The 20,868-nt window shown below is 28.7% G+C and overlaps 2 protein-coding genes across 4 annotated transcripts; one reads left to right on the top strand and one right to left on the bottom strand.

Moving 5' to 3' along the window:
* The first annotated feature begins 2,107 nt into the window (after positions 1 to 2,107).
* Positions 2,108 to 4,847, top strand: LOC110611906. Its single transcript, XM_021752465.2, has 2 exons — positions 2,108 to 2,635; positions 4,180 to 4,847. Exons 1-2 carry the CDS (start codon positions 2,304 to 2,306, stop codon positions 4,655 to 4,657), a joined length of 810 nt encoding a protein of 269 aa, XP_021608157.1. The 5' UTR covers positions 2,108 to 2,303; the 3' UTR covers positions 4,658 to 4,847.
* Positions 4,732 to 13,434, bottom strand: LOC110611904 (LRR receptor-like serine/threonine-protein kinase ERECTA). 3 transcript variants are annotated; one of them, XM_021752464.2, is made up of 28 exons: positions 13,133 to 13,434; positions 12,717 to 13,037; positions 12,229 to 12,373; positions 12,042 to 12,113; positions 11,791 to 11,862; positions 11,614 to 11,685; positions 11,444 to 11,515; positions 11,296 to 11,367; positions 11,102 to 11,173; positions 10,923 to 10,994; positions 10,763 to 10,831; positions 10,610 to 10,681; positions 10,371 to 10,442; positions 10,079 to 10,150; positions 9,583 to 9,654; positions 9,436 to 9,507; positions 9,277 to 9,348; positions 9,050 to 9,121; positions 8,902 to 8,973; positions 8,755 to 8,826; positions 8,600 to 8,671; positions 8,281 to 8,349; positions 8,092 to 8,163; positions 7,871 to 7,944; positions 7,661 to 7,789; positions 7,043 to 7,390; positions 6,174 to 6,541; positions 4,732 to 6,040 (listed from the first exon to the last, which is right to left on the bottom strand). In XM_021752464.2, the coding sequence occupies exons 2-28, from the start codon at positions 12,790 to 12,792 to the stop codon at positions 5,663 to 5,665; spliced, it is 2,952 nt and encodes a 983-aa protein (XP_021608156.1). In that variant the 5' UTR covers positions 12,793 to 13,037; positions 13,133 to 13,434; the 3' UTR covers positions 4,732 to 5,662. The 3 variants fall into 3 exon arrangements, with proteins under 3 accessions (XP_021608156.1, XP_043811096.1, XP_021608155.1); XM_043955161.1 differs by having other exon boundaries at positions 13,158 to 13,434; XM_021752463.2 differs by having other exon boundaries at positions 12,717 to 13,434.
* Positions 13,435 to 20,868: the final 7,434 nt, after the last annotated feature.

Raw genomic sequence — 20,868 nt, 5'->3', positions numbered from 1 at the left:
TTTTAAAATTATTATTCAAACATTTTTTATATTATAATAATATATAAAATAACTATTATATTCTTATTTTATTTTATTTTATTTTATTTTTAAGAGATTTATCATCATTTTTATAAAATTATGTATAATTTTTTATAAATTAAAAAATAATTATTTTATTCAAAATATGAAAATTAATTAAAATAAATTAAATTTTTGTGAAATCTTTAATTGAAAAAAAAAATAAATTTGTGTTCTATTAATTAATCAGCCATCAATTATGCAAGTCTTATTTATACTTGAATTTATATTCAATATGTTATCTAAATTGTGTTGTGTATAATTCACAAATATAATAAAATTTATTAAAATTATAATATATTCATTCTATTTCATAATTTTTATTTATTTATTTAATTATTTTAAAATAATTATTTATTTTTTCTTTTAATTTATAGTAATATATAAAATAACTATTATAACTTTATTTTATTTTATTTTTAAAAAATCTTTCAAACATCTTTAGTATTTAATAAAATTTAATATTTAAAATATATATAATTTGAAAGTCTTTATAAGTCACTTGGATTGTTGGATGTATTTATTAGCCTCGGATTGGAATTACGAATTTTAAAAAAATTATTTTATTTTATTTTTTTTAACAATTTTGATGTTTGAAATATAAGAACTCAATTTTTTTTAATTTAAATTTTTTTATTTATTTAAAAATAAAATCTTGTATAATTTTAGAAGTCATTGTTGAGAAAATATTTCACTGGATATTTAATTTTAATATAGTGGAATGAGAATACTTAATTTTAGAAAAATAATACATTAATTAAAAAGTGTACCCAGTATTTTTTTGTTAACTTATTTAATTTATAATTATAAATAATAAGAAAAAAAATGCAGGGACATGTTTTAATTTGAAAAAATTACTATTTTATAGTAAAAAAAATTAATTAGTTGATTTATTAACCGTAAAAAATCATTAAAACGTTAACATTTTAAAAAAAATTATTAATTAGTAAATTTATTAATTTTAATCATTAAATATTTTATTATATAACATTCATATATTTAGTCTGATAATAAATTTATCTAAATAAATTTAAGAAATTTTAAATTACAATTAAAAAATTTATTAATTATTTAAAAATATATTTAATTTTTTTATAATATTTAACTATTAAAATTGATGACGATTTCATTATGGAATCAAACCCGCGAAGGCAGTATTATTTCGATACTCATGAATCCTCTCTAATAGGCCGATCTAGATTTTTTGGCTCTAACTCAATCTTGCCAAGTGAGTTGAGTCACTCGCACGCCCAACTTATCCGCCATGAGTTCAGCCCTAAAACGTGACATGAGAAAAGGACAGCAGACTCAGTTATCTCGTAGTTATGTCTACACGCGCGCCAAAAGAAATTAAATAGTCGCTTGGCATTGAGAAGATTTCTAATATTTTTATACGTACGAACTTATATTATAAAGACAGAAATTATTAAGCGTCGCTAACAAATAAAAAAAAAGGAATAAATGAGAAAAACACATTCGCCCTAAACAAGTTTAAACAAATAAAAGGAAAAAAATAAAAGATAAGAACACCTTTACCTCAAATAAATTTAGACAACTATAAAAAAATTCTATTTTCTAAATCACGTAACATTAAAAATTAATAAAAAATTAATTAATAAATTTTTTAAAATTTAATAAATTAATTAATAAATTTTTTAAAATATTAAAAATATTTTAATTTAAATCGATGGAATATTTACCTCTATTTTCATTATTGAAATAATAAAAACCGATAGAAAAATTAGATTAAAAAATGTTTAATTTTAAGAAAAATATAATTGATGGACTAAATAATTAAATTTTATAAATTATAAAATTTAATTCATATTATCAAAACTCAGACAGGAAATTATAAATTTTCATTTATTTTATTAAAGAATATTAGTTGTGCAACTACTATGAGACTGGAAACACAGAATATTTACTCAAGTGCATTAAAATCCACCAGAAACAAAATTATCGAATATTCTAACATACGCGGATGAGGATAAGCTCTATTTCTCTATCCTCTCTATCTCTTTATTTATTAATCATCAATTTTTTAAATAAATAAAAAATTATTTCCTCTCTGTAAGCAAATGCATATTTATCTATCAGAAATCAACAAATCGTCGCCGCATTAATGTTTCCTTGTGCTCTGTAAACCAATCATCGGAGAACCCATCTTCCAAATTCCAATATTTGCTTTTCACAGTTTCCAATTTCAAATCTCACAACTAGAGGAAGAGACTCTGTTCGCCATCATGTCTATAGCTCTAGAAAGTAGTAGAGGGGTGAGTGAGATCCAACCTTCTGGATATGTCCGCGGAGGGATAGCGTGCGTCCCCACTCCCGCGATCTTTGGGTCGCCGGCGGTGAGGAGAATGGTAGATAAGGAGGAAGAGGACAAGGGGAGGCCGGAGATTAATCAATGTAGTTCATCGGCTTCCTCGACTACATCGTCCATCGGAAAGAATAGCGATCTATCGGGGAGAGATTCATCGGATGGAGAAAATTCTGAGGAAAATGAGGTTCAAAGCGCGTATAAGGGAACGCTTGATTCCATGGATGCCTTGGAGGAGGCTTTGCCCATGAGGTAAAATTAATTTCTTCCTTATGTTTCTAGTATTTTTCAATTCTCGACATGAAATACATGATTTGGCAACTCTCTCTCTCTCTCTCTCTCTCTCTCTCTCTCTTTTTCTTTATTTTTTTGGAGAATAAAAGATTAAATTGGGACATAGGGAAAGATGGTTCATTTTTATGAGGTCCTTGCAGATCAAGGAACCTCTTGATAGTAGGATTGCAGTGCCATTTCTGAATTGGGTCACTTGTTTTGAAAGGCTGGATGCTGTTGCTTCTCCTAATTTGATATTGATAAACCCATTAATTTTATTATAGAGATGATCATAGAAGTTCTGTGTTTCCTGTTATTCATGTGAGATCCTTGTGTTTAGATGGAAGCAGGTTTTCTTTTACCCTCAGTTTGAATACTTAGTTGTGAAGGGGAAATCAAGAGAAATGAAGAAAAAAGAATAAAATAGAAATTTAACTTACTTTAATTTAAGAGAAATTGCTTTTCTTCCCTATTAGTCTATCCTCTATTTCTTTTCTTCCCTATTTTGAGGGACTATCCAAATAAAATAAAGTATGTTAAATGTCTATTATATTCTTATAAGTTAAAGAAGAAAAGCTTTAGGTATTTTAAATCAATTAATATTTATTTATCTTTATTTTTCTCCAATTCTCAAGGGAAATGTTTTGGGTTAAATATGAGAAGTTTTCACTCTGTTTCTCTTCTTTTCTCTCCTCTATTTATGCTTTGTTTGGATGGGGAGAATTGGAGAGAAAAGGAAAGAAAAGAAAAGAAATCTAATTTCTCTAAATTCTCTTGTTTGGACAATAACTTCACACTCTCTTAGTGAACCTAAAACATTTCTCTTTAAATTAGAGAGAAATGTAGAGAAGTTAAGATTATTTGTGTGAAAATTCTTTAATGCTCTTTAGTTTAAAGGCTCTCTTTTTTCGGTTGTAAGGATATACAAGTCATTTCACATCTTTTTGAAGAGAGAAACTATATTTTTAATGAGAAGGAAATCAAATTTTTATTCCTTTATTTTTATTTTTTTTTTCATTTCTCCTCATTTCCCCTATACAATTAATGATCCTAAAAAAGAAGATAATGTCCAAACAAGAGAATTTTTGAGATTAAATTTCTTTTCTCTTTTCCTCTCACCATTTCCCTCAATCCAAACAAAGCATTAAAGCAATGAAAGTTAAATAATGGAAGTTTTAAGTTCAAAACCTCTCAAAATCATCAATTTGATAGATTGATGAAAAGTGAGAATTTTGTATTTTTGAACCTCCAAAAATCTTACCCCTTTCCTCCCTCCCGAACAAACTCACTATTTTGAAACTATACCTTACCTCCAAAAGCCTTTTCCCATGCATAGTGCTAATTACTTGTGATCATAGTGTTAATTACTTGCAAGTTATTAGATGGGGTTTCCCAGCTTGTTTTCTAGAGATAAAGTCTTAAAAATTAGATAATGTATTTCATGAGATTGAGTTTGCCAAAAGTTTTGTCTTTTGTTTTAGATGGACAATAAATTGATCACTGAAAAACTGAATTGATTGCAGGAGAGGCATATCAGTGTTTTACAATGGCAAATCAAAGTCCTTCACAAGTCTTGCTGATGCATCATATTCTTCCTGTATTAAAGATATAGCAAAACCAGATAATGCATACTCGAGGAGACGCAGAAATTTACTTGCCCTCAGTCATGTGTTGGACAAGAATAGATCTTTGCCTCACCGAAGTAATGGGGGTGGAATATCTAAGAGACCAATTAGCTCAAGCCGAAGCACATTGGCTCTAGCTGTTGCTATGAGCAGCTCTGAGAGTACAAGTAGCAATAGTGAGGATTCCACGTCTAGCTCAAATTCCAAGTCTCCACATCTTCCTCCTCTCCATCCGCGACCCAGGACTTCTCACAATAATCTAGCTTCATTGACATCTCTGCAGCGGAAATGTCCTCCCTGGCGGTCATTCTCGGTTGCTGATTTAGAGCATTGTGCCAGTAATTCCACTACAACCTTTGACAAAACCGATCACTAACTTGTTTTTCATGTACTTGTCACCAACCCTATGTAGCCTTCATTGGCTTGTGGTCACAGGGTTGGGATTTTTTGTGTCTTTCTCACCCACCCTTTATTTAACGTTTTCAATGGAGTTTGAATTCATGTTACATCTTGTATGCTACTTGTTTTTAACTATAATGAAAGGTCACTAGAGGAATACAGTTTCACTTTGGTTCCATCAAAAGCTGGAGGTTTGAGTTTAACGTCAATGAAACAAAACGAGCCAAGAACAGACTGCTACGTGATTAGCTAGTGTAACCGTCGTTTGATACTTGAGTTTGTTTGGAAGTATCTGTACCAATTCAGAAGGTAACGTAAGGAAACTTAAGTTTGATAGTATCAATGGTGGTCCTAGAATAATTTCTGCTATGCTAAAGCATTTTTGGAAAACTGAAATCCCTACATGTGCAGCTATGTAATTGCTTCCCGGGACGGCTGTCTGACGACCCTGATTTCCAGCTTGATAATATACTGCAGGATTGGTAAGTTTTACTCGGAGGATAAAGACGTAAACAAATCCAGAATTCCCACACACGAAGGAACAGTTTGAATAGAGTTAAATTAATCTCAGCACCATTTGCAATTTAGTAATTAATTTTCTACTCCCATTGCCACATTGCTTTAGGCAACTTGTTTTACCTAAAAACTCATCAGAGCATCTGATCTCAGGCAGCCAGTTAAGGCTCCCCAGCCACCATTGAATCGTTTCTGCTCAAGCATATAACCCACTGCTATACCCAACTGGCCTTCTACTGCCAAACCCCGTGAAGCCACCAGGCCACCGGTTGTTCCACTCTGGACGGTGACAAAATTGCAGCAATGATTTTATACGTTACAAGCATACATGCACAGAGTTCCTTGTACTAAGTAGTCCCATCTTTTCTTTTTCTTCTTTTCCCTAGTAGCTACAATTACCGATAACCGAAAATATTTATACAATTTCAACTCACAGATCAACCATGTTGGAATATGCATTATCCTACTATGTTGCTGCTTGAATATTCCTTTCGCTGTTCTGGGATATTACCTCGTCAAATTTCACAAAGAGTTGGCCATCTGAAGTGCTCATCGAGGGACAATTCACCATGTGTGGAGTCTTGAGATTTGCATACTCATCCACGTAGGAAGAAACTTTGGCAGGTGGGGCTGAGCTACATTGTTTTGGTGGCAAAGAGGGTGGCACAAGGCTCCTTATGACCTGTGTCACTTCTTGCATGGTCGGCCGGTCTGATGGCTGTCTCTTGGTGCATAGGAGAGCAAGCTGAAAAACTTTCTTTACAGCTCCTAGATCTTTACAAGTAGAGGTGATCTCAGGATCCACAGTTTCCATAACTGCATTGTTCGCTGTCTTGGATAAGATCTAATATAGACAACAGGCCAGATGATGGAGATATCAATATGATTGCTTAAGTTACATTGTCTGCTTTTAACATTTTCCATGAAAATATACAGAGTTCCAAGAAAAAGAAACAAAGGATGAGAGGAAGACAAACCAGATGATGAAGATTGCATTCGTCGTCGACTGCTTTCTTTCCGGTCAGCAACTCAAGCAGAACAATCCCATAACTGTACACATCAGACTTTTCTGTAAGCCGGGAAGTCCGAGCATACTCAGGGTCTATATAACCAATAGTACCCATTACGTAGGTTGAAGTGTGGGATTTTGACACGCATAAGCTCTTTGCAATACCAAAATCAGTGAGATGAGCCTCAAAATCCTTGTCCAATAGAATGTTTGATGACTTTACATCCCTGTGAATAATTCGGGGACTGCAATCATGATGTAGATATGCTAGCCCTTGAGCTGCTCCAAGAGCTATCCGAAGACGAGTATCCCAGTCAAGCTTCTTCTTTGTAGAGCCTGAAAGACAGAATGGAAGAAGCTTCAGATATTCGCAAGGAGACTCCTGCACCTACATATCATTACAAGGATTTGGCATCCAGTATATAGATAGCATAAAGAATTGTTAAGACAAGAGCACAATTCTAGAAACACATACACTCAACTTCGTAATAATAGAGAAAGAGAAGAAATTTAACGTGGTAGACCATAAGGTCTACATCCCTAAGGCAAAGATACAAGTTCTACTATGAGTGAAAAAGAGTGACACAATCTCTCGGAGTTCTTAAAATCCCAAAATCTCACATATTTACAGCCCCTATAACACAGAGGCTTTGCCCCAACACTGATTCTCATTTTGTATCTAATTCGAATTGTAGTGCGGATCTTTTCTGATCGGGTCACAATTTGGCCTATGAGAAAATATACCCAAAATTCAAAGCTACATGAAGAGCAAGAATTTAACTAAAAATTGAGATTTTCAAAAGTTTTGCATACCAGGGTAGAGACACTAAAACTCACCATGCAGGAGATCCCAGAGGCTGCCATTCTCCATATAATCATAAAACAGGAGGTTCCCAGAAGACGACAGGGAATATGCTTGGAGGCTAACCAGATTCCGATGCTTAATGCTTCCAACTGTTTCCAGCTCTGTCTCGAACTCTTTTAAGCAGTGAGGATAGTGAGAGTGGAGCCTCTTGATAGCCACAGGCTTGCAATTTTTAAGGACACATTTGTACACAGTGCTGGATGCACCATAACCAATTATATACTTCTCACTCAAATTCTCAGTAATCCTCATGATATCCTCGTACATGTGGAGTGTCATGTTCATATGAAGGATCACCAACTTCGGTGTTGAGTATGTAACTGTTTGTTCAACAGGCACAAATAAATTAATATGGCTATTTGATGGTGACGCTTAAAAAGGCCACATGACGACCATTTCTTCTACTTTTCATGATGATCTTTACTTTTGATAAATTACTTCCAAGAGTCAGATCATTAAGATAATTGAACCAGTGATATTAAATCTATTATACTGGGAGTAGGAGCACATCTCAATCCATTGAATAACAAAACCTCATCCAAAGTTATTCATTGTGATCAGCACAATATTGTATAAATTTTAGAAACTACCTGGTTTGTGAAGTGAGCCATCTGGAAACAGCATTGGTTTATGTGGTCGACATGCTGCCACTAAGATCATGAGAAGAATTACAAGGGCTCCAAGAGAGATCCCAAGGATTGCTGCTTTAGAAATGGTAACTGCATAGACAGAAACATTATCTTACGAGCTGTGGGCTACTCTCCTAGCATTGACAAAAATAACATTGCAGGTCATGATACCTTGCTCTGCTGGATGAGAAATACTGCATGGAGAACTGAGCCAGTAGCTACAAAGACCAGGATTCCCAATAAAACTGCACAAAAGGTTCCATGAGTTTAATGGAAGTCTTGAAAGGCTAATTGGGAGAAGCATGATAACAGTGAAATTATATAATATTGAGCTGCGAATTCAGACAATTCTCAGTTAAGAATAATGCAAAGGATACAGCAAACATTCTAACCTGCTAGGTGAAAACCTTGAGAAGTTGTTGCTTGTAGGAATTACACCAGCTAGGTTGTTGTAAGACACATTTCTGCATGTATGCAAATAGATTAGTTCGATTAATGCCAGACATTGTAATCATAGCACCTTAAATTAACATTCAAGTGTCGTTCAGGAAAAAAGGATAAATTCCAATATGTAAACTTACAGAATAGTGAGACTGAAGCAGTTGATCAGAGACATCATGTCTCCTGAAAGATTGTTATTTTCCAGTCTCCTGCAATATTTTGCATTTTCAATAACAGAAGCTATCAGAAAATAATGAAACGAACACTCATCAGAGGCAGTAACAACTCTATTTAGTTGCAGATAAGTGATCTTTTGCTATAGCTTTGGAAACAATTCAACATTTCATCAATACAAGCACTATTGTCAGGAAGCTTAAGGAGCTCAAATCAAATCCAGTTGCATGTCCCTTCTGTATATTATAACACTTACAGCTTAAGGAGGTCAAAATTCTAACTTACAATGAGAATATGTATTGAAGTTGACTAAGTTCCTTAGGAATCACTCCTGAGAGATGATTATTTGAAATATCCCTACAATGCCACATGACAACCAAGTTAGAGAGCGCCAAAGTATGCTCCAATTGTATTAGTCAAAACAATAAATAATTTCTCACATCTCCATAACACTTCTCAGGTTACCAAACTCTGCTGGAATAACTCCTGATAATTGGTTTCTGCTTAAATTCCTATCACAAAAACAGTAAGCGTCAGCAAGAAGAAAGCTGTTTAAGATGCTAGAATTACTTGGCATATGAACTCACAACTTGAGGAGATGCTCCAAGTCACCAAGTGAAGAAGGAATGGACCCACTAATTCTATTATTAGAAATATCCCTGAGGAAGTAGGCCAGGTAAGGGAGGAGCAAGTAATAGCAAAATGACGAAAAGGAGAAAAGTAGTCAATACTTACAAAGTATCCAAATTACCAATCCGAGATAGCTCAACAGGAACAGTACCCGTAATGTTATTAGAGGAGAGATTCCTGAGAGGCCAAAAAACAAAGAATCTACGTGAAATTATGTGAACTTAAGACAACATTGATGTGCATCTATTTGCTTGTGTGCAAAAATAAAACTAAAATGTTTAAGAATTTAATGTTTATGCCATAGTTTCAGTACACCATATGACCAGACTTACAAATAAGTCATACTCTCAAGCCTTTGAAAAGCATGTGGGATACTTCCATTCAATTTGTTGCCATGTACATTGCTATCATCAAATGGAAATGTTATTAAAAACCATTTAAAAGTGGTTACACACTTGAATAAAGTCATAGGAAGAAGGTTAAATGCTTACAGGCTGTTGAGATTTTTGCAAGAGCTGAGATTATCAGGTATGGGCCCTTCAAGGTGGTTGTTGGCAACATTTCTGCAAGAAAATTTCATTAATAATCATACTTTGGAGCAAGAAGTAAAATTAAACCTTCAGAATAGCAGAACATACAGATCAAACAAGTCGGTGAGTTTTCCAAGCTCTGGTGGGATGAGCCCAGTGAGTTGATTGTCATTTAATTCCCTGAAAAAGACAGTAGTACTTCATTTCCATCATGAAGAAAACATGAAATTATCAAAAAACCGCATCGCAGCCGACATTTTATATGCCATAATGACTTAGACCTCTAAGTTTACAGATCCACAGTAAATAAATTCAATCGAAAACACAAAATGCTGATAAAAGCTTCATGCTAGTATATTGAAATATACAGGAACAGAGAAAATCATTTAACAAAATATTAGGGACGGGATCCTAAATAATCTATAAATTGATGAAAAAATTACTACAAAAGTACTTATAATGAAAGGTAAGAAGCATTAGAACCATTTTCACAATGACTCGGACCACGAAAGTGAAAACTGCATTCACTCTACCCGTATGCAACTCAAAAAGAAAGTCCATTAACCAATGAAGGCCACAAAGAGTAATAGCAAAATGTTCATACAAGTAGTGAAGCCTTGCCATATTCCCAAGCTCTGGGGGAATGGATCCAGTCAGCTTATTAACATGCAAATACCTACAAAATATGATCATTCCAATCAATATTTAATTTGGCAACTACAGAGTATCAAATACTACATATTAATACAAGGCTAGAACAATTACAAATCAAGAAAAGGTGATAATAATTATGTAGCATAGCAATTTTAGCCCCAATGATCATTCAAATTGTCTTTGAAGTTTGAGAATTTATAGCCAGGAATCATAAAGTGTAAGAGTAGCAACCGTGTACTTACAGTTTCTCTGTGTATGTCAAATTTCCTAAAATAGAAGGGATGGGTCCAGTCAACTTGTTGCAGCTTAGATCTCTGCTTTTGAGACAAGGAATCAAAATAGCATGAGAGGAGCAAACTCTTCCCAAATGGAAAGAAAGGATGAAGACTAATATTCAAATAAATCCATAAAGCTTGTTTTTTGGCAAGGACAAACTCAGAAAGCTTCCAAATTACAGATAAAAGTTATTAGCAGCACTTACAATACAGCAAGCGCCTGCATTAAACCAATTACTGATGGAATCTGACCCTCCAGCTGATTTCCTTGCAAGGATCTAACCAATAAAATGAGTTGTAAGAAACCTTCATAAATAAGTAGTAGTCACAAAAGGACAAAGAGAATCGCAAGAACATACAATGTTGCCACTTGTAAGAATCCAATGTTGAATGGAATCTCTCCTGTCAGCTGGTTGTAGGATAAGTCCCTACCAATGGAAGTAAAGAATACATATTTCAGTTAATTAATAGGCATCTAATCGAAGAATTACACTTAGTTAAGTTGTTTGAAGTACGTACAAGACCTGGAGGGAAGTGCAGTTGCCTATATTTTGAGGAATATACCCAGTTAAACTGTTGTTTCTTACATCACTACAATGGATATCAGAAACTAGGTTATATAGGCAGAGAACAAAACAAACCAGAAGGTAAAGAGTCTTGAGTTCTTAGACTGAAAACATTTGAAAATGAAAACTTACAAGTACCACAGCCCAGTCAGCTGGCACATTTCCGGAGAGAGTGTACCCACCAAATTGTTTCCTCGCAAACCACTAGATCAAATTCGAAAGAGAAAGCAACCATGCAATAGAGATATACATCAGAGAATATGAAATTAAAACAAAAGCTACATTTCATATTGTATCAAATCAAATTTTCATAAACATATACTTACAGATACTGCAGAACTTCATTCCAGTAAATTAGCTGAGGTATCTCACCACTGAGTTTATTCTGTGCTAGATCTCTGGGCAAATGTGTAGAATATAAGAATTGGAGATGTGAATTTGATTGGAAAAGTAAAATTGAGGTTAAAATCTTACAAAACTTTCAAGTTAGGAATCTGAGACAGAGTGGATGGAATTGGCCCAGTCAATTGATTGTTTTTCAAAATCCTGAGAAAAATGCAGTGGCAAATTAAAGTTCAGATTAACATGAAGAAGAAAAAACGCTCACAGCTTTCAAACACAAAAACACTGGAAAAGATACTTACAGAAATTCTAGGTGCTTTAACCTTGAAATTGAAAATGGCATATCTCCATGTATCTCATTAAAAGACAGGTCCCTAATAATACCCAATAAGCTATTGATTTAACTAACAAAGACAAGTAAACCAGCTAAACACAAGAGTGAAAAATGAAATTTAGTCTCTATCAGATGCAGAACTCACAGGCTTTTCAAAGAAAAACAGTCACCTATCTCATCAGGTATCTGCCCAGAGAGACGATTTCCCCTGAGATCACTGGTTGAAGAATGCAAAATAACAAATAATTTTGACTTCAACAAAATAAGATCCATGCTTGCAAGCAAAAAATAAAAACCATATGCTCGATGTCTTTGAAAGGAAACTGCTAAGAAAATGTAAAAGAGAGTGCGGGTGAAATGAACACAAGATGAAGGATTTGAAGTCGGAAATATTACATTGAAACCAGGTCTTTGAGATTTCCTATTGCTGGCGAAATCTCCCCATCAAGATTTAAACCTGACAGATTACTACAACAAAAAGCACCAATCAGAAAAAGAAATAAGGGATCCACTTCTGACAACAAAAGACAATGATCTACGATGAACTTTCATAGCCAGAACATGAAAAATAAAACAGACTCACAGAGCAATGACATTGAAAGTGACATTATCACAAGCAACTCCTCTCCAAACGCAGTAATCTGAAGATGAAGATGGGGATTCTTTCCAGTCATACAGAACACTGTCTACATCTCCAAAAGACTTCTTTATCTCCAATAGCGTTTCTCCTTCGAGACAGTATCAAAATCAATAAAAGTGGCACATAGAAAGCAATATTGTAGGCTGCACAACCAATGATAAAGCTCTGAAATGATAAAGCCCTGAACTTTTTATCATGAAACTCACAATAGAAAATAAAGGGTTTATTTAAAATCTCACAGATGTTTAAAGAAAAAGAGAGTATTATAAGCTTGGACCGGTGTCAACCTCACCCACGTTGACGACTTGATCCTTAAAAAAATAGCTTATGTAAAGTTGCTATTTTCAAAACAGAATAAAATAAAAATGTCGGCCAGCTTTGTACTCTCCTGCATCGGCTGACTTAAGCCAAACAGAAAATAAAGCACTCACCGTCGTCGGAATCCGCAGAACCAAAACCCAGCCAGAGGAGCAGAGCCAAGAGGGCAAATTCTATGTGAAACGCCATACTACCCTCAAAAAAATAAGTCTTTCTTCAAAGCACACTGTCCATCCCTTCAAACTCTTACACGACACCGTCTACGCACCTTAATTTGACCCAAAAGCTCAAGGCTTTTTCGCTCAGTTAGAACTCGGAAGAAGAGAAGGAAGGAGAAGAAACAGTTGAAGTTCTAGTCGCCGGCATTGAATGTAGCTATTGCAGTGAAGTTATGAACTGAGAGTATGGTTCCTTCTTTAATAAAATCTTGGTATCTGTAACAGAGAAGAAGAATAAGAAGACTAGCTTATTGGTTGGTTTTGTTCAAACTTCAATCAAATCGCTCAGGAGATATAGACATGTAAGTTACAGTGCTCTCATTGAGTGTTCAGTACCATGGCCCAGCTAAAACTGCAAGAGAAGAAGAGAGAGAGAGAGAGAGGATTATTTCACAGATAAAGTTAAAATACTCTCTCTGCCATGGCTCTGCTATAAAAGCTGCAACTTTCTCTCTTTCTCTATCAATCTCAATCTCCTGCTGATAAGTTTCTCTCTCTAAATTTTAGTGGGGTTGGTTTGGTTTTCATCTCTCTTTTAACACAGAAGAGGCTGCTTTCTCTTTTGGTGGTTGTTTCTTTTTCAGGGAGCTTCTGCTCAAATGGGCAAGGTAACGTAATTCTACAGTTTATTCTATTGACGTGACATGACATTTGCGGGGTGAAAGTGGGAAGGTAATTGCTTAACAGGGGTCATTTTGTAATAATTTAATTAATTTTCTTTGGCTAATTTTTCATATGTTGCATATTGGCATCTCATAATTTGCCTTTTTACGAATTTGACTCTCTCGCACACACAGACAAGAGTTCCATTGACAATGATTTCAGGTGGTTATAACTTGAGCTGTATCCTCGATGTCAAAATTGACCCACATGATCTCCAAGGGAAATTGATTTATTTAATAAATAAATGACATATTAATTAAAATTATAATAATTTTTTAAATTTAAATTAAAAATATTTTATTCATTGAAGAAATTTTCCGACATCAATATCGTTTTTTCTTTTACTAATTATATGATAAAAAATATATCGTGTTTTGGAAATTTTTCTTTATAAAAATATTAATATTTTCTTTTTTAAATTCCCTCAAAAAAATTATGTTTTAAATAAACATTATTATTTTTATAACATAAAAATAAATATTTTTAAAAAATTAGTTTAGGCTTCTTAACATTCTAATGTGTAAAAAATATTGATATAGCTAAACATGATTTTTACATATTTTGAATAAATTATATTAATTTTTTATATTTATAATTCATCACTTAAAAGCTCATATTTAAATTAAAAACATGGGAATCAATTATGATGAGATTAAAATTTTTAAATTTTAATATAATTAATATATCAATTATTCTATATTTATAATCTACTGCTTAAAGCTCATATTTGAATTAGATATGAGAGTCAATGATGATGAGAGTCAAATAGCAGGTCTTGGAAATGTTGAACTCAGATAGCCATAGTTTGCAATCAATTTTCATCTTTTTTTCTTCCTTGAGTAAGCATACTGCCGTGGGTACGCAGTAATTGATCTAAATTAAAAAATTTAATTAAATTAAATTAATTTAAAATTTTAGTTCGATTTTTATTTATTTCAGTTCGAATTTTAATTTTAAAAATTTTAATTATTTTAATTTGATTTGATTTTAATTAAAAAAAATTTAAAAAATCAAATCGAACTAATAAGTAATAATAATATATTTTTTTAATAATATAGAGAGTAGAATATATTAAAGTTTAAATATTCTAATTAAATTTTAAAATACTAAAAATAAAGGGTAAAAAATAAAAAATTTATTAAAAAATTAAACCGATCAAATTGAATTGAATCAAATTGAATCAGATCAATTTGATTCAGTTTCTAATCAAAATCAATTTAATTTTTATTAATAATAAAATTTCAATTTATTCTATTCAATTTAATTTTAAACCGAAGTATACTACTATGGGATTAATACTACAAAATTGATTAACCGTATTAATAGAACTAAAAAAACTTAACTTAATATCCAACCTAATCTAGAAAATGCAATTAATATAATTAAAATAATAATTTTTTTATATGTCATCCACTCTTATTATTTCATTAAAAATTAAATAATATTTATTAAATTATTTTTTAAATTAAATTTATTTTTAATAAATATTAAATAGAAAATATGTGCAAGTTAATAAATCACTACTCTAACTCCTCATATTTTGTATATTAAATTTATTAGGTATAATCGACTCTCTGTTTCAAATAATATCATTATTTATTTGATAAAATTTTACTACTTATATTAGTAGTTTTGTCTTAAAAAAAAATAAATGGCTACTATTTTTTTTAAAGTAATTTATAATTTAAAATAGATGAAAATAAAACAACATTATCTTTGACACTCTGTTTAAATAGAGTAAATTAAAAATTTATAAAATAAAGTAAGGTAAAATATCAAAATTTACTAATTTAATGAGTTAAAATAAGTTTTTTTGGTAAATTATTATTAAGTCCTTAACTTTTTAAAAAATTAAATAGTTTATTCATATTTCAAAATCACTAGATTAAAAAATTTCAATATTTTATAAAATTTAACTTTGTTAAAAAATAATTAAATAATTTAAATAATTTTTAATTTTTATAATTTTAATTATATATATTATTTAATTTATTTGATTAAAGTTATAAAAAATTTAATTTTATAAAAAATCAGTGATTTTAAAATATAAATAAATTAATGAATTTTTTAAAAATTTTAAAAATAAATATTTAAAACTTAATAGTGTAAAAGCTGGAGGAGAATTTAAAAGTATGAGAAAAGGAAAAAGTTTTGTGTTAGGTTCCAAATAATAATTAGAAATAATTTGAAACTTTACCAAATTCAAATTTAACAGAGAAAATGATGAACCGTTGACTTTTGTAAACTGCATTTTTTATCCTCAAACAAACTACCATACATCATCATTAACGCAACTCATTCTCAATAGAATCCCAACTTATAGCGTAATAAAGCCTTGTTTGGTCAAATTAATTATTATTTGAGAAGTTTATTTTTTTTTATAAAATAACTTAATTCAATAAAGGAAAATAATTTCTTTTTTTTTTACTTTTTAAAAAATTAAATAAAAATATCAATTAAATAAGTACAGCTTTAACACTCAAACTTAAATTTTTAATTAAATTATTCTAATTAAATAAGATTTAATTTAATTTTATAAATCATTTCTCAATTAAGTATTCACTCTTAAATTTTAATATAATTAATATTTTATTTTTATATTTTAAAAATTAAATTATTTAAATTTTATTTATTTTACAGAAAATATTTTTTTATATTTTTCTGCGTTAAAAGTATTTGTTAAAAGTATTTGAAAATTTAATTAACGAAAAATATTTTATTAATAAAAAAATTATTTTAAAAAATAATTTTATCTTTTAAAAAAATCATTTTTCACAATTTTAAATTTTTATTAATATTTTATATATATATAAATTTATTAATAATTTTTTTAAATTAAAATTAAATAATAGAAAATAAATTATTAGTTGAAAAAATTACTGAATATTAAAATACAAAGCGCAATACAAAGCGTCTATCATTTAGGCACAAATTAGCCATAAATCTATAATAAGATTATTGTTTTTTAGTATTAAAATATCTCATAGTATTTTAGGTAATTTGAAAAAAAATTTAAATATTTACGATAATTCATATTTATATCCCATTTAAAGTAAAATCAAACTTTTTCAAATTACTTCTATTGATTATACTTAAAAAATAAATTGAATTCCTATAAATTAATGAGAAATTATAATATAATTTATAAAATTTTATTTTAATATAAAATAATATTTAAATATATATTTTTATTACAACTAATGTTATTTTTATTAATCTAATTATATACTCCTTATTCCCACTTTTATAATATTATCAAAAATATTAATAAAAACTTTACATATGAAAAAAATAAAATTTTATAATAAAAACTTTAAATATGAAAAAAAATAAAACTTTATAATTTAAAATATATAATATTTTATTTTATTTAGAATATTATTAATGAAAAATAAAATTTTTTAAATATAAAAAATATATAAATAATTTATAATATTGAGTATAAATATTAGTGAAATATTTTAATATATATATTATTAATATGGAATGTTTTATGTAATAAAAATTTATTTATAATAAAAATTTATTTAATATAATATATTTAATATTGTATAAAATAAATATAAAATATATTTAATTTCAATATAAATTTTAAATTAAAAAATTATATATTTTATTACTAATATAAAATTTTAAAAATTATATTATAATTTATCATTAATTTATATAAATTTAATTTAGTCCTTTTATTACAATTGTAATATATTAAAAATATTTAATTTTATATTTATTATTTAAAATTTTAAATATTAAATATAAATGTGTATTATCGTAAATATTTAGATTTTTTAGTTAATACTCTAGAATTTAATGTTTTTAATATAAATTATAAATAAAAAATTAATAAAAGAATTATCAAAAAATAAAGTAAATAATAATTATAAGACGAAAGAAAGTAATTAATATTTATTTGTAAAAAATCTCAGTTTGATCTGTAATTAATAATTCGGAAAAAATATTAATAATAAATAAGAGTCCAAACTTTGATAGGACGAAAAAAAAAGTTTTCAAAGCGGTGAGTATTTGATTCTATTAAAAATTAAATTAATAAAAAATAAAAAATTAAAATTTTAATAATTTTATAAAATTTAAATTGAATCGATTTAAATTTAATTAATTTAACTCGATTAATGGTATTATTTATAATTATTTAATAATTAAAAAATCACTATATTATTAAAATTGTTGTTTTATATTTTTTAATATTATTATTTAAATGCATTATTTTAATAATTTTATATTAAAAGTTAATTTTTTTATTATTTATATATATTTCAAAATTTGATTTCTTTAGTTTTAAATTATTTAAATAAATAAAACCATTATTCAATTTCAAATTTGTTATTAAATTTTTTTTTATTTCTTTAATTCTGTCCATAAATAGAAAAGTTGAAGGGACACACAAAACAGAAAGAAATTGTATTAAGCAAATCAACCTTCGAATATTTGGACCTCGGGAAGGAAATGTCATTTGTCTCTGTCCATTCAGGCGGGTCCCATTCACTTCTCGTATCCACTGCGTCTTTATCCTACTATATATTAGTAAATTAATTTGTAGGTTGTGTTAAAATTAAATTAAATAAATTAAAAATTAAAAATTTAATATTTTAAAAATAATAAAATTAATTTTAAATAAAAAATAAATCGAATCAAATCAATTTTATTTTATTTTATTTTATTTAATTAATCAAAATTTTCAATAAAATTTTTATTTATATATATATATATATATATTTTTTTTTTGAAAAGGAGAAATAAAACCCTTTAATTTATTATACGATCATGAAAAATATTCATGCAGTCAGCATCCAAGAGGAGGTTAATACTAGATGAAAGCAAATCAATAAGACTCATACCAAAAACTCCACCATGCGCACTATTCGCAAGATAATCCGCTACCATATTAGCTTCCCTATATATTTACACGACCTTAACCTCTCATTCTCGTCGGATAAGAGCTCTGCAATTAATAACTAAAGACTGCAGTCTATAAACACCACTGTCTTGACCTTGAAGAAGCTGAACAACAACTTGAGAATCAGTTTGAATAACAATTTTCCGTCATCCCCTACTCCAAGCCACATTCAAAGCATGATATATAACTCATAATTCTGCCTCAACCACACCACAAACTCCCAACACACAACGAAAACCACCATTTACCAAAACTGTCTCGAAAAGAACCCGCACAGGTTGCAGCTCCTGAATTTTGACGCATACTACCATATGTGTTGATTGTAATCCACCCCATAGCTACTGGTGTCCAGACCACTCTAATCACTCGACATTGACGTTGAATAGAAGAAGGAAAATAGTCATTCCATGTTTGATATATTTCCTTAGCCTTGCCCAAGATTAGGGGGCGAGGAACTGATCTTTGGACTCCAAGATTGAAGGACCGTTCATTGTGAAATTTTCATGCCCACCAAACTGTAACCATAAAAACTACAGGTCAGGGAAGCTCACCAATACAAAAAGAGCTTTTAAGACACCAAGACAACCATTTCCAGATATCAACGAAGCCAAAAAAGGTTTGGACTTCACTGGCAGGTAATAAATTAAGCCAACAACTCTTAATAAAATTGCAATCTTTTAAAACATATAGCACCGATTCAGACTGAGTACCACAGCTCATACACAAGTCTGAATTAATCCATTCTCTCCGAAACCGCTGAACATTGACCATAATTTTTTCATGGGCAACTTCCCACAGAAAAATCCGCATCCTCTGCGTTTATTTTTAAAATTTAATTAAAATATTTTATTTTTAATTATAATTTAATTTTTTATATTATTAAAAATAATATATTATTATTAATTAATTTAATTTAATTTTAAAAAATTTTTTATTGAAATTAAATTAAATAAAAATAATTAGAATTTTTAAAATTAAAAATTAAATTAAAATTTTAAATTAATTTAATTCAATTAATTTTTTTAATTTAAACCTGTTCACCAGGCTTGCCCCTCCCAGTGAAACACTCTCTATTCTTCGTCTCGTTACTGGGCCCACTGAAACGACACCGCAGACGATATGCAATTCTCCTCTTTCTTTATATATAAATATTAATTTAATTATTTATTTTGTCACGATGTGGGTTTTGGATTTTTTTTTTTTTATAATCTGAGTGATTGGATGCCTTATTTAACAGTGGTGGAACTGCATATTATTCTCTGAATTTGCATTAAAAAAAATAGAGTAAAATTTTAAAATTTAGTACTTTATTTATTATTTTTATAAAATATAAAAACCGAAAGATTCTCCATAAAATAGAGTTTTTTTAAAATTTATCTTAAATTATTGAGTTTAAAATAATAATTTATTCTATTATTCTCATAAACCACACTTATTTAAATAGACTAAAACATAAGTTTATAGAAAAATAAGTTTAATATCATTTAAATTCATGTATTTATTGCATACAATTTAACTAATTTTACATAAATTAAGATATAAGCGTTTAGTTTTAATAATTATTAATCTATTTTTTATATATGAAATTAGGGAGCACTGATTGGTTCGATTCAAAATTAAAGCGAATCCAATAAATTAAAAGTTAAAATTTTGGTATTTATAAAAATCAAACCGAATTTATTTTTATTAGAAATTGAATCAAACTGAACTAGTCTAACTCAGTTTGATTCTTTTAAATTTTTAATAAATTTTTTATTTTTATAAAATATTTTAAAATTTAATTGAAATATTTTAACTTGATTTAATCTTTTTGTATTATTGAAAATAATATACTATTATCGTTAATTGGTTTGTTTTGATTTTTTTGATTTTTTTCTGATTAAAATCGAATTGAATTGAAATAACTAAAATTTTTAAAATAAAAAATCAAATCGAATTCAAATAAATAAAAAATTAAATTAAAATTTTAAATTAATTTGATTGAGTCAATTTTTTCTATTTAAAAGAATAATTGAAAGTATGTTTATATTAAATATAAGCAACTTACTTTAATATTTATTTATTTTAAATTATAGGTTATCATTTTATAGATGATAGTTCATTATTAATTTATTGATAGGCTTATATTTAATATATATTGAAAAAAATAAATTTAATAATTTTAAAAATGATTTAGTAATACTAATTATTTGATTTTAAGTGAATGATATATTAGAAAAAGAGTAAAATGAAAAATTCATTGCTTTAGTTTATTTGTTTATTCATTTTCTAAAATATATTAAAATAAATAAATAAATCTTTATAGGATCCAATGAATATTAACTAAGTTAACCAATATACCTTTATTTAATATGCATTGAAAAATAAGTTCTATTTAATTTAAAAATAATTTAATAAATATAAATTATTTGATTTTAAAGAGCCATATGAGTGAAAAGTATGATAGAAATATAATAAATAAAATTTTAT

This window comes from Manihot esculenta, chromosome 3, assembly GCF_001659605.2.
Source record: "Manihot esculenta cultivar AM560-2 chromosome 3, M.esculenta_v8, whole genome shotgun sequence".
NCBI lineage: Eukaryota > Viridiplantae > Streptophyta > Magnoliopsida > Malpighiales > Euphorbiaceae > Manihot > Manihot esculenta.
Note: the sequence above shows the minus strand (reverse complement) of the source record. Positions and strands in the feature narration are given on the sequence as shown.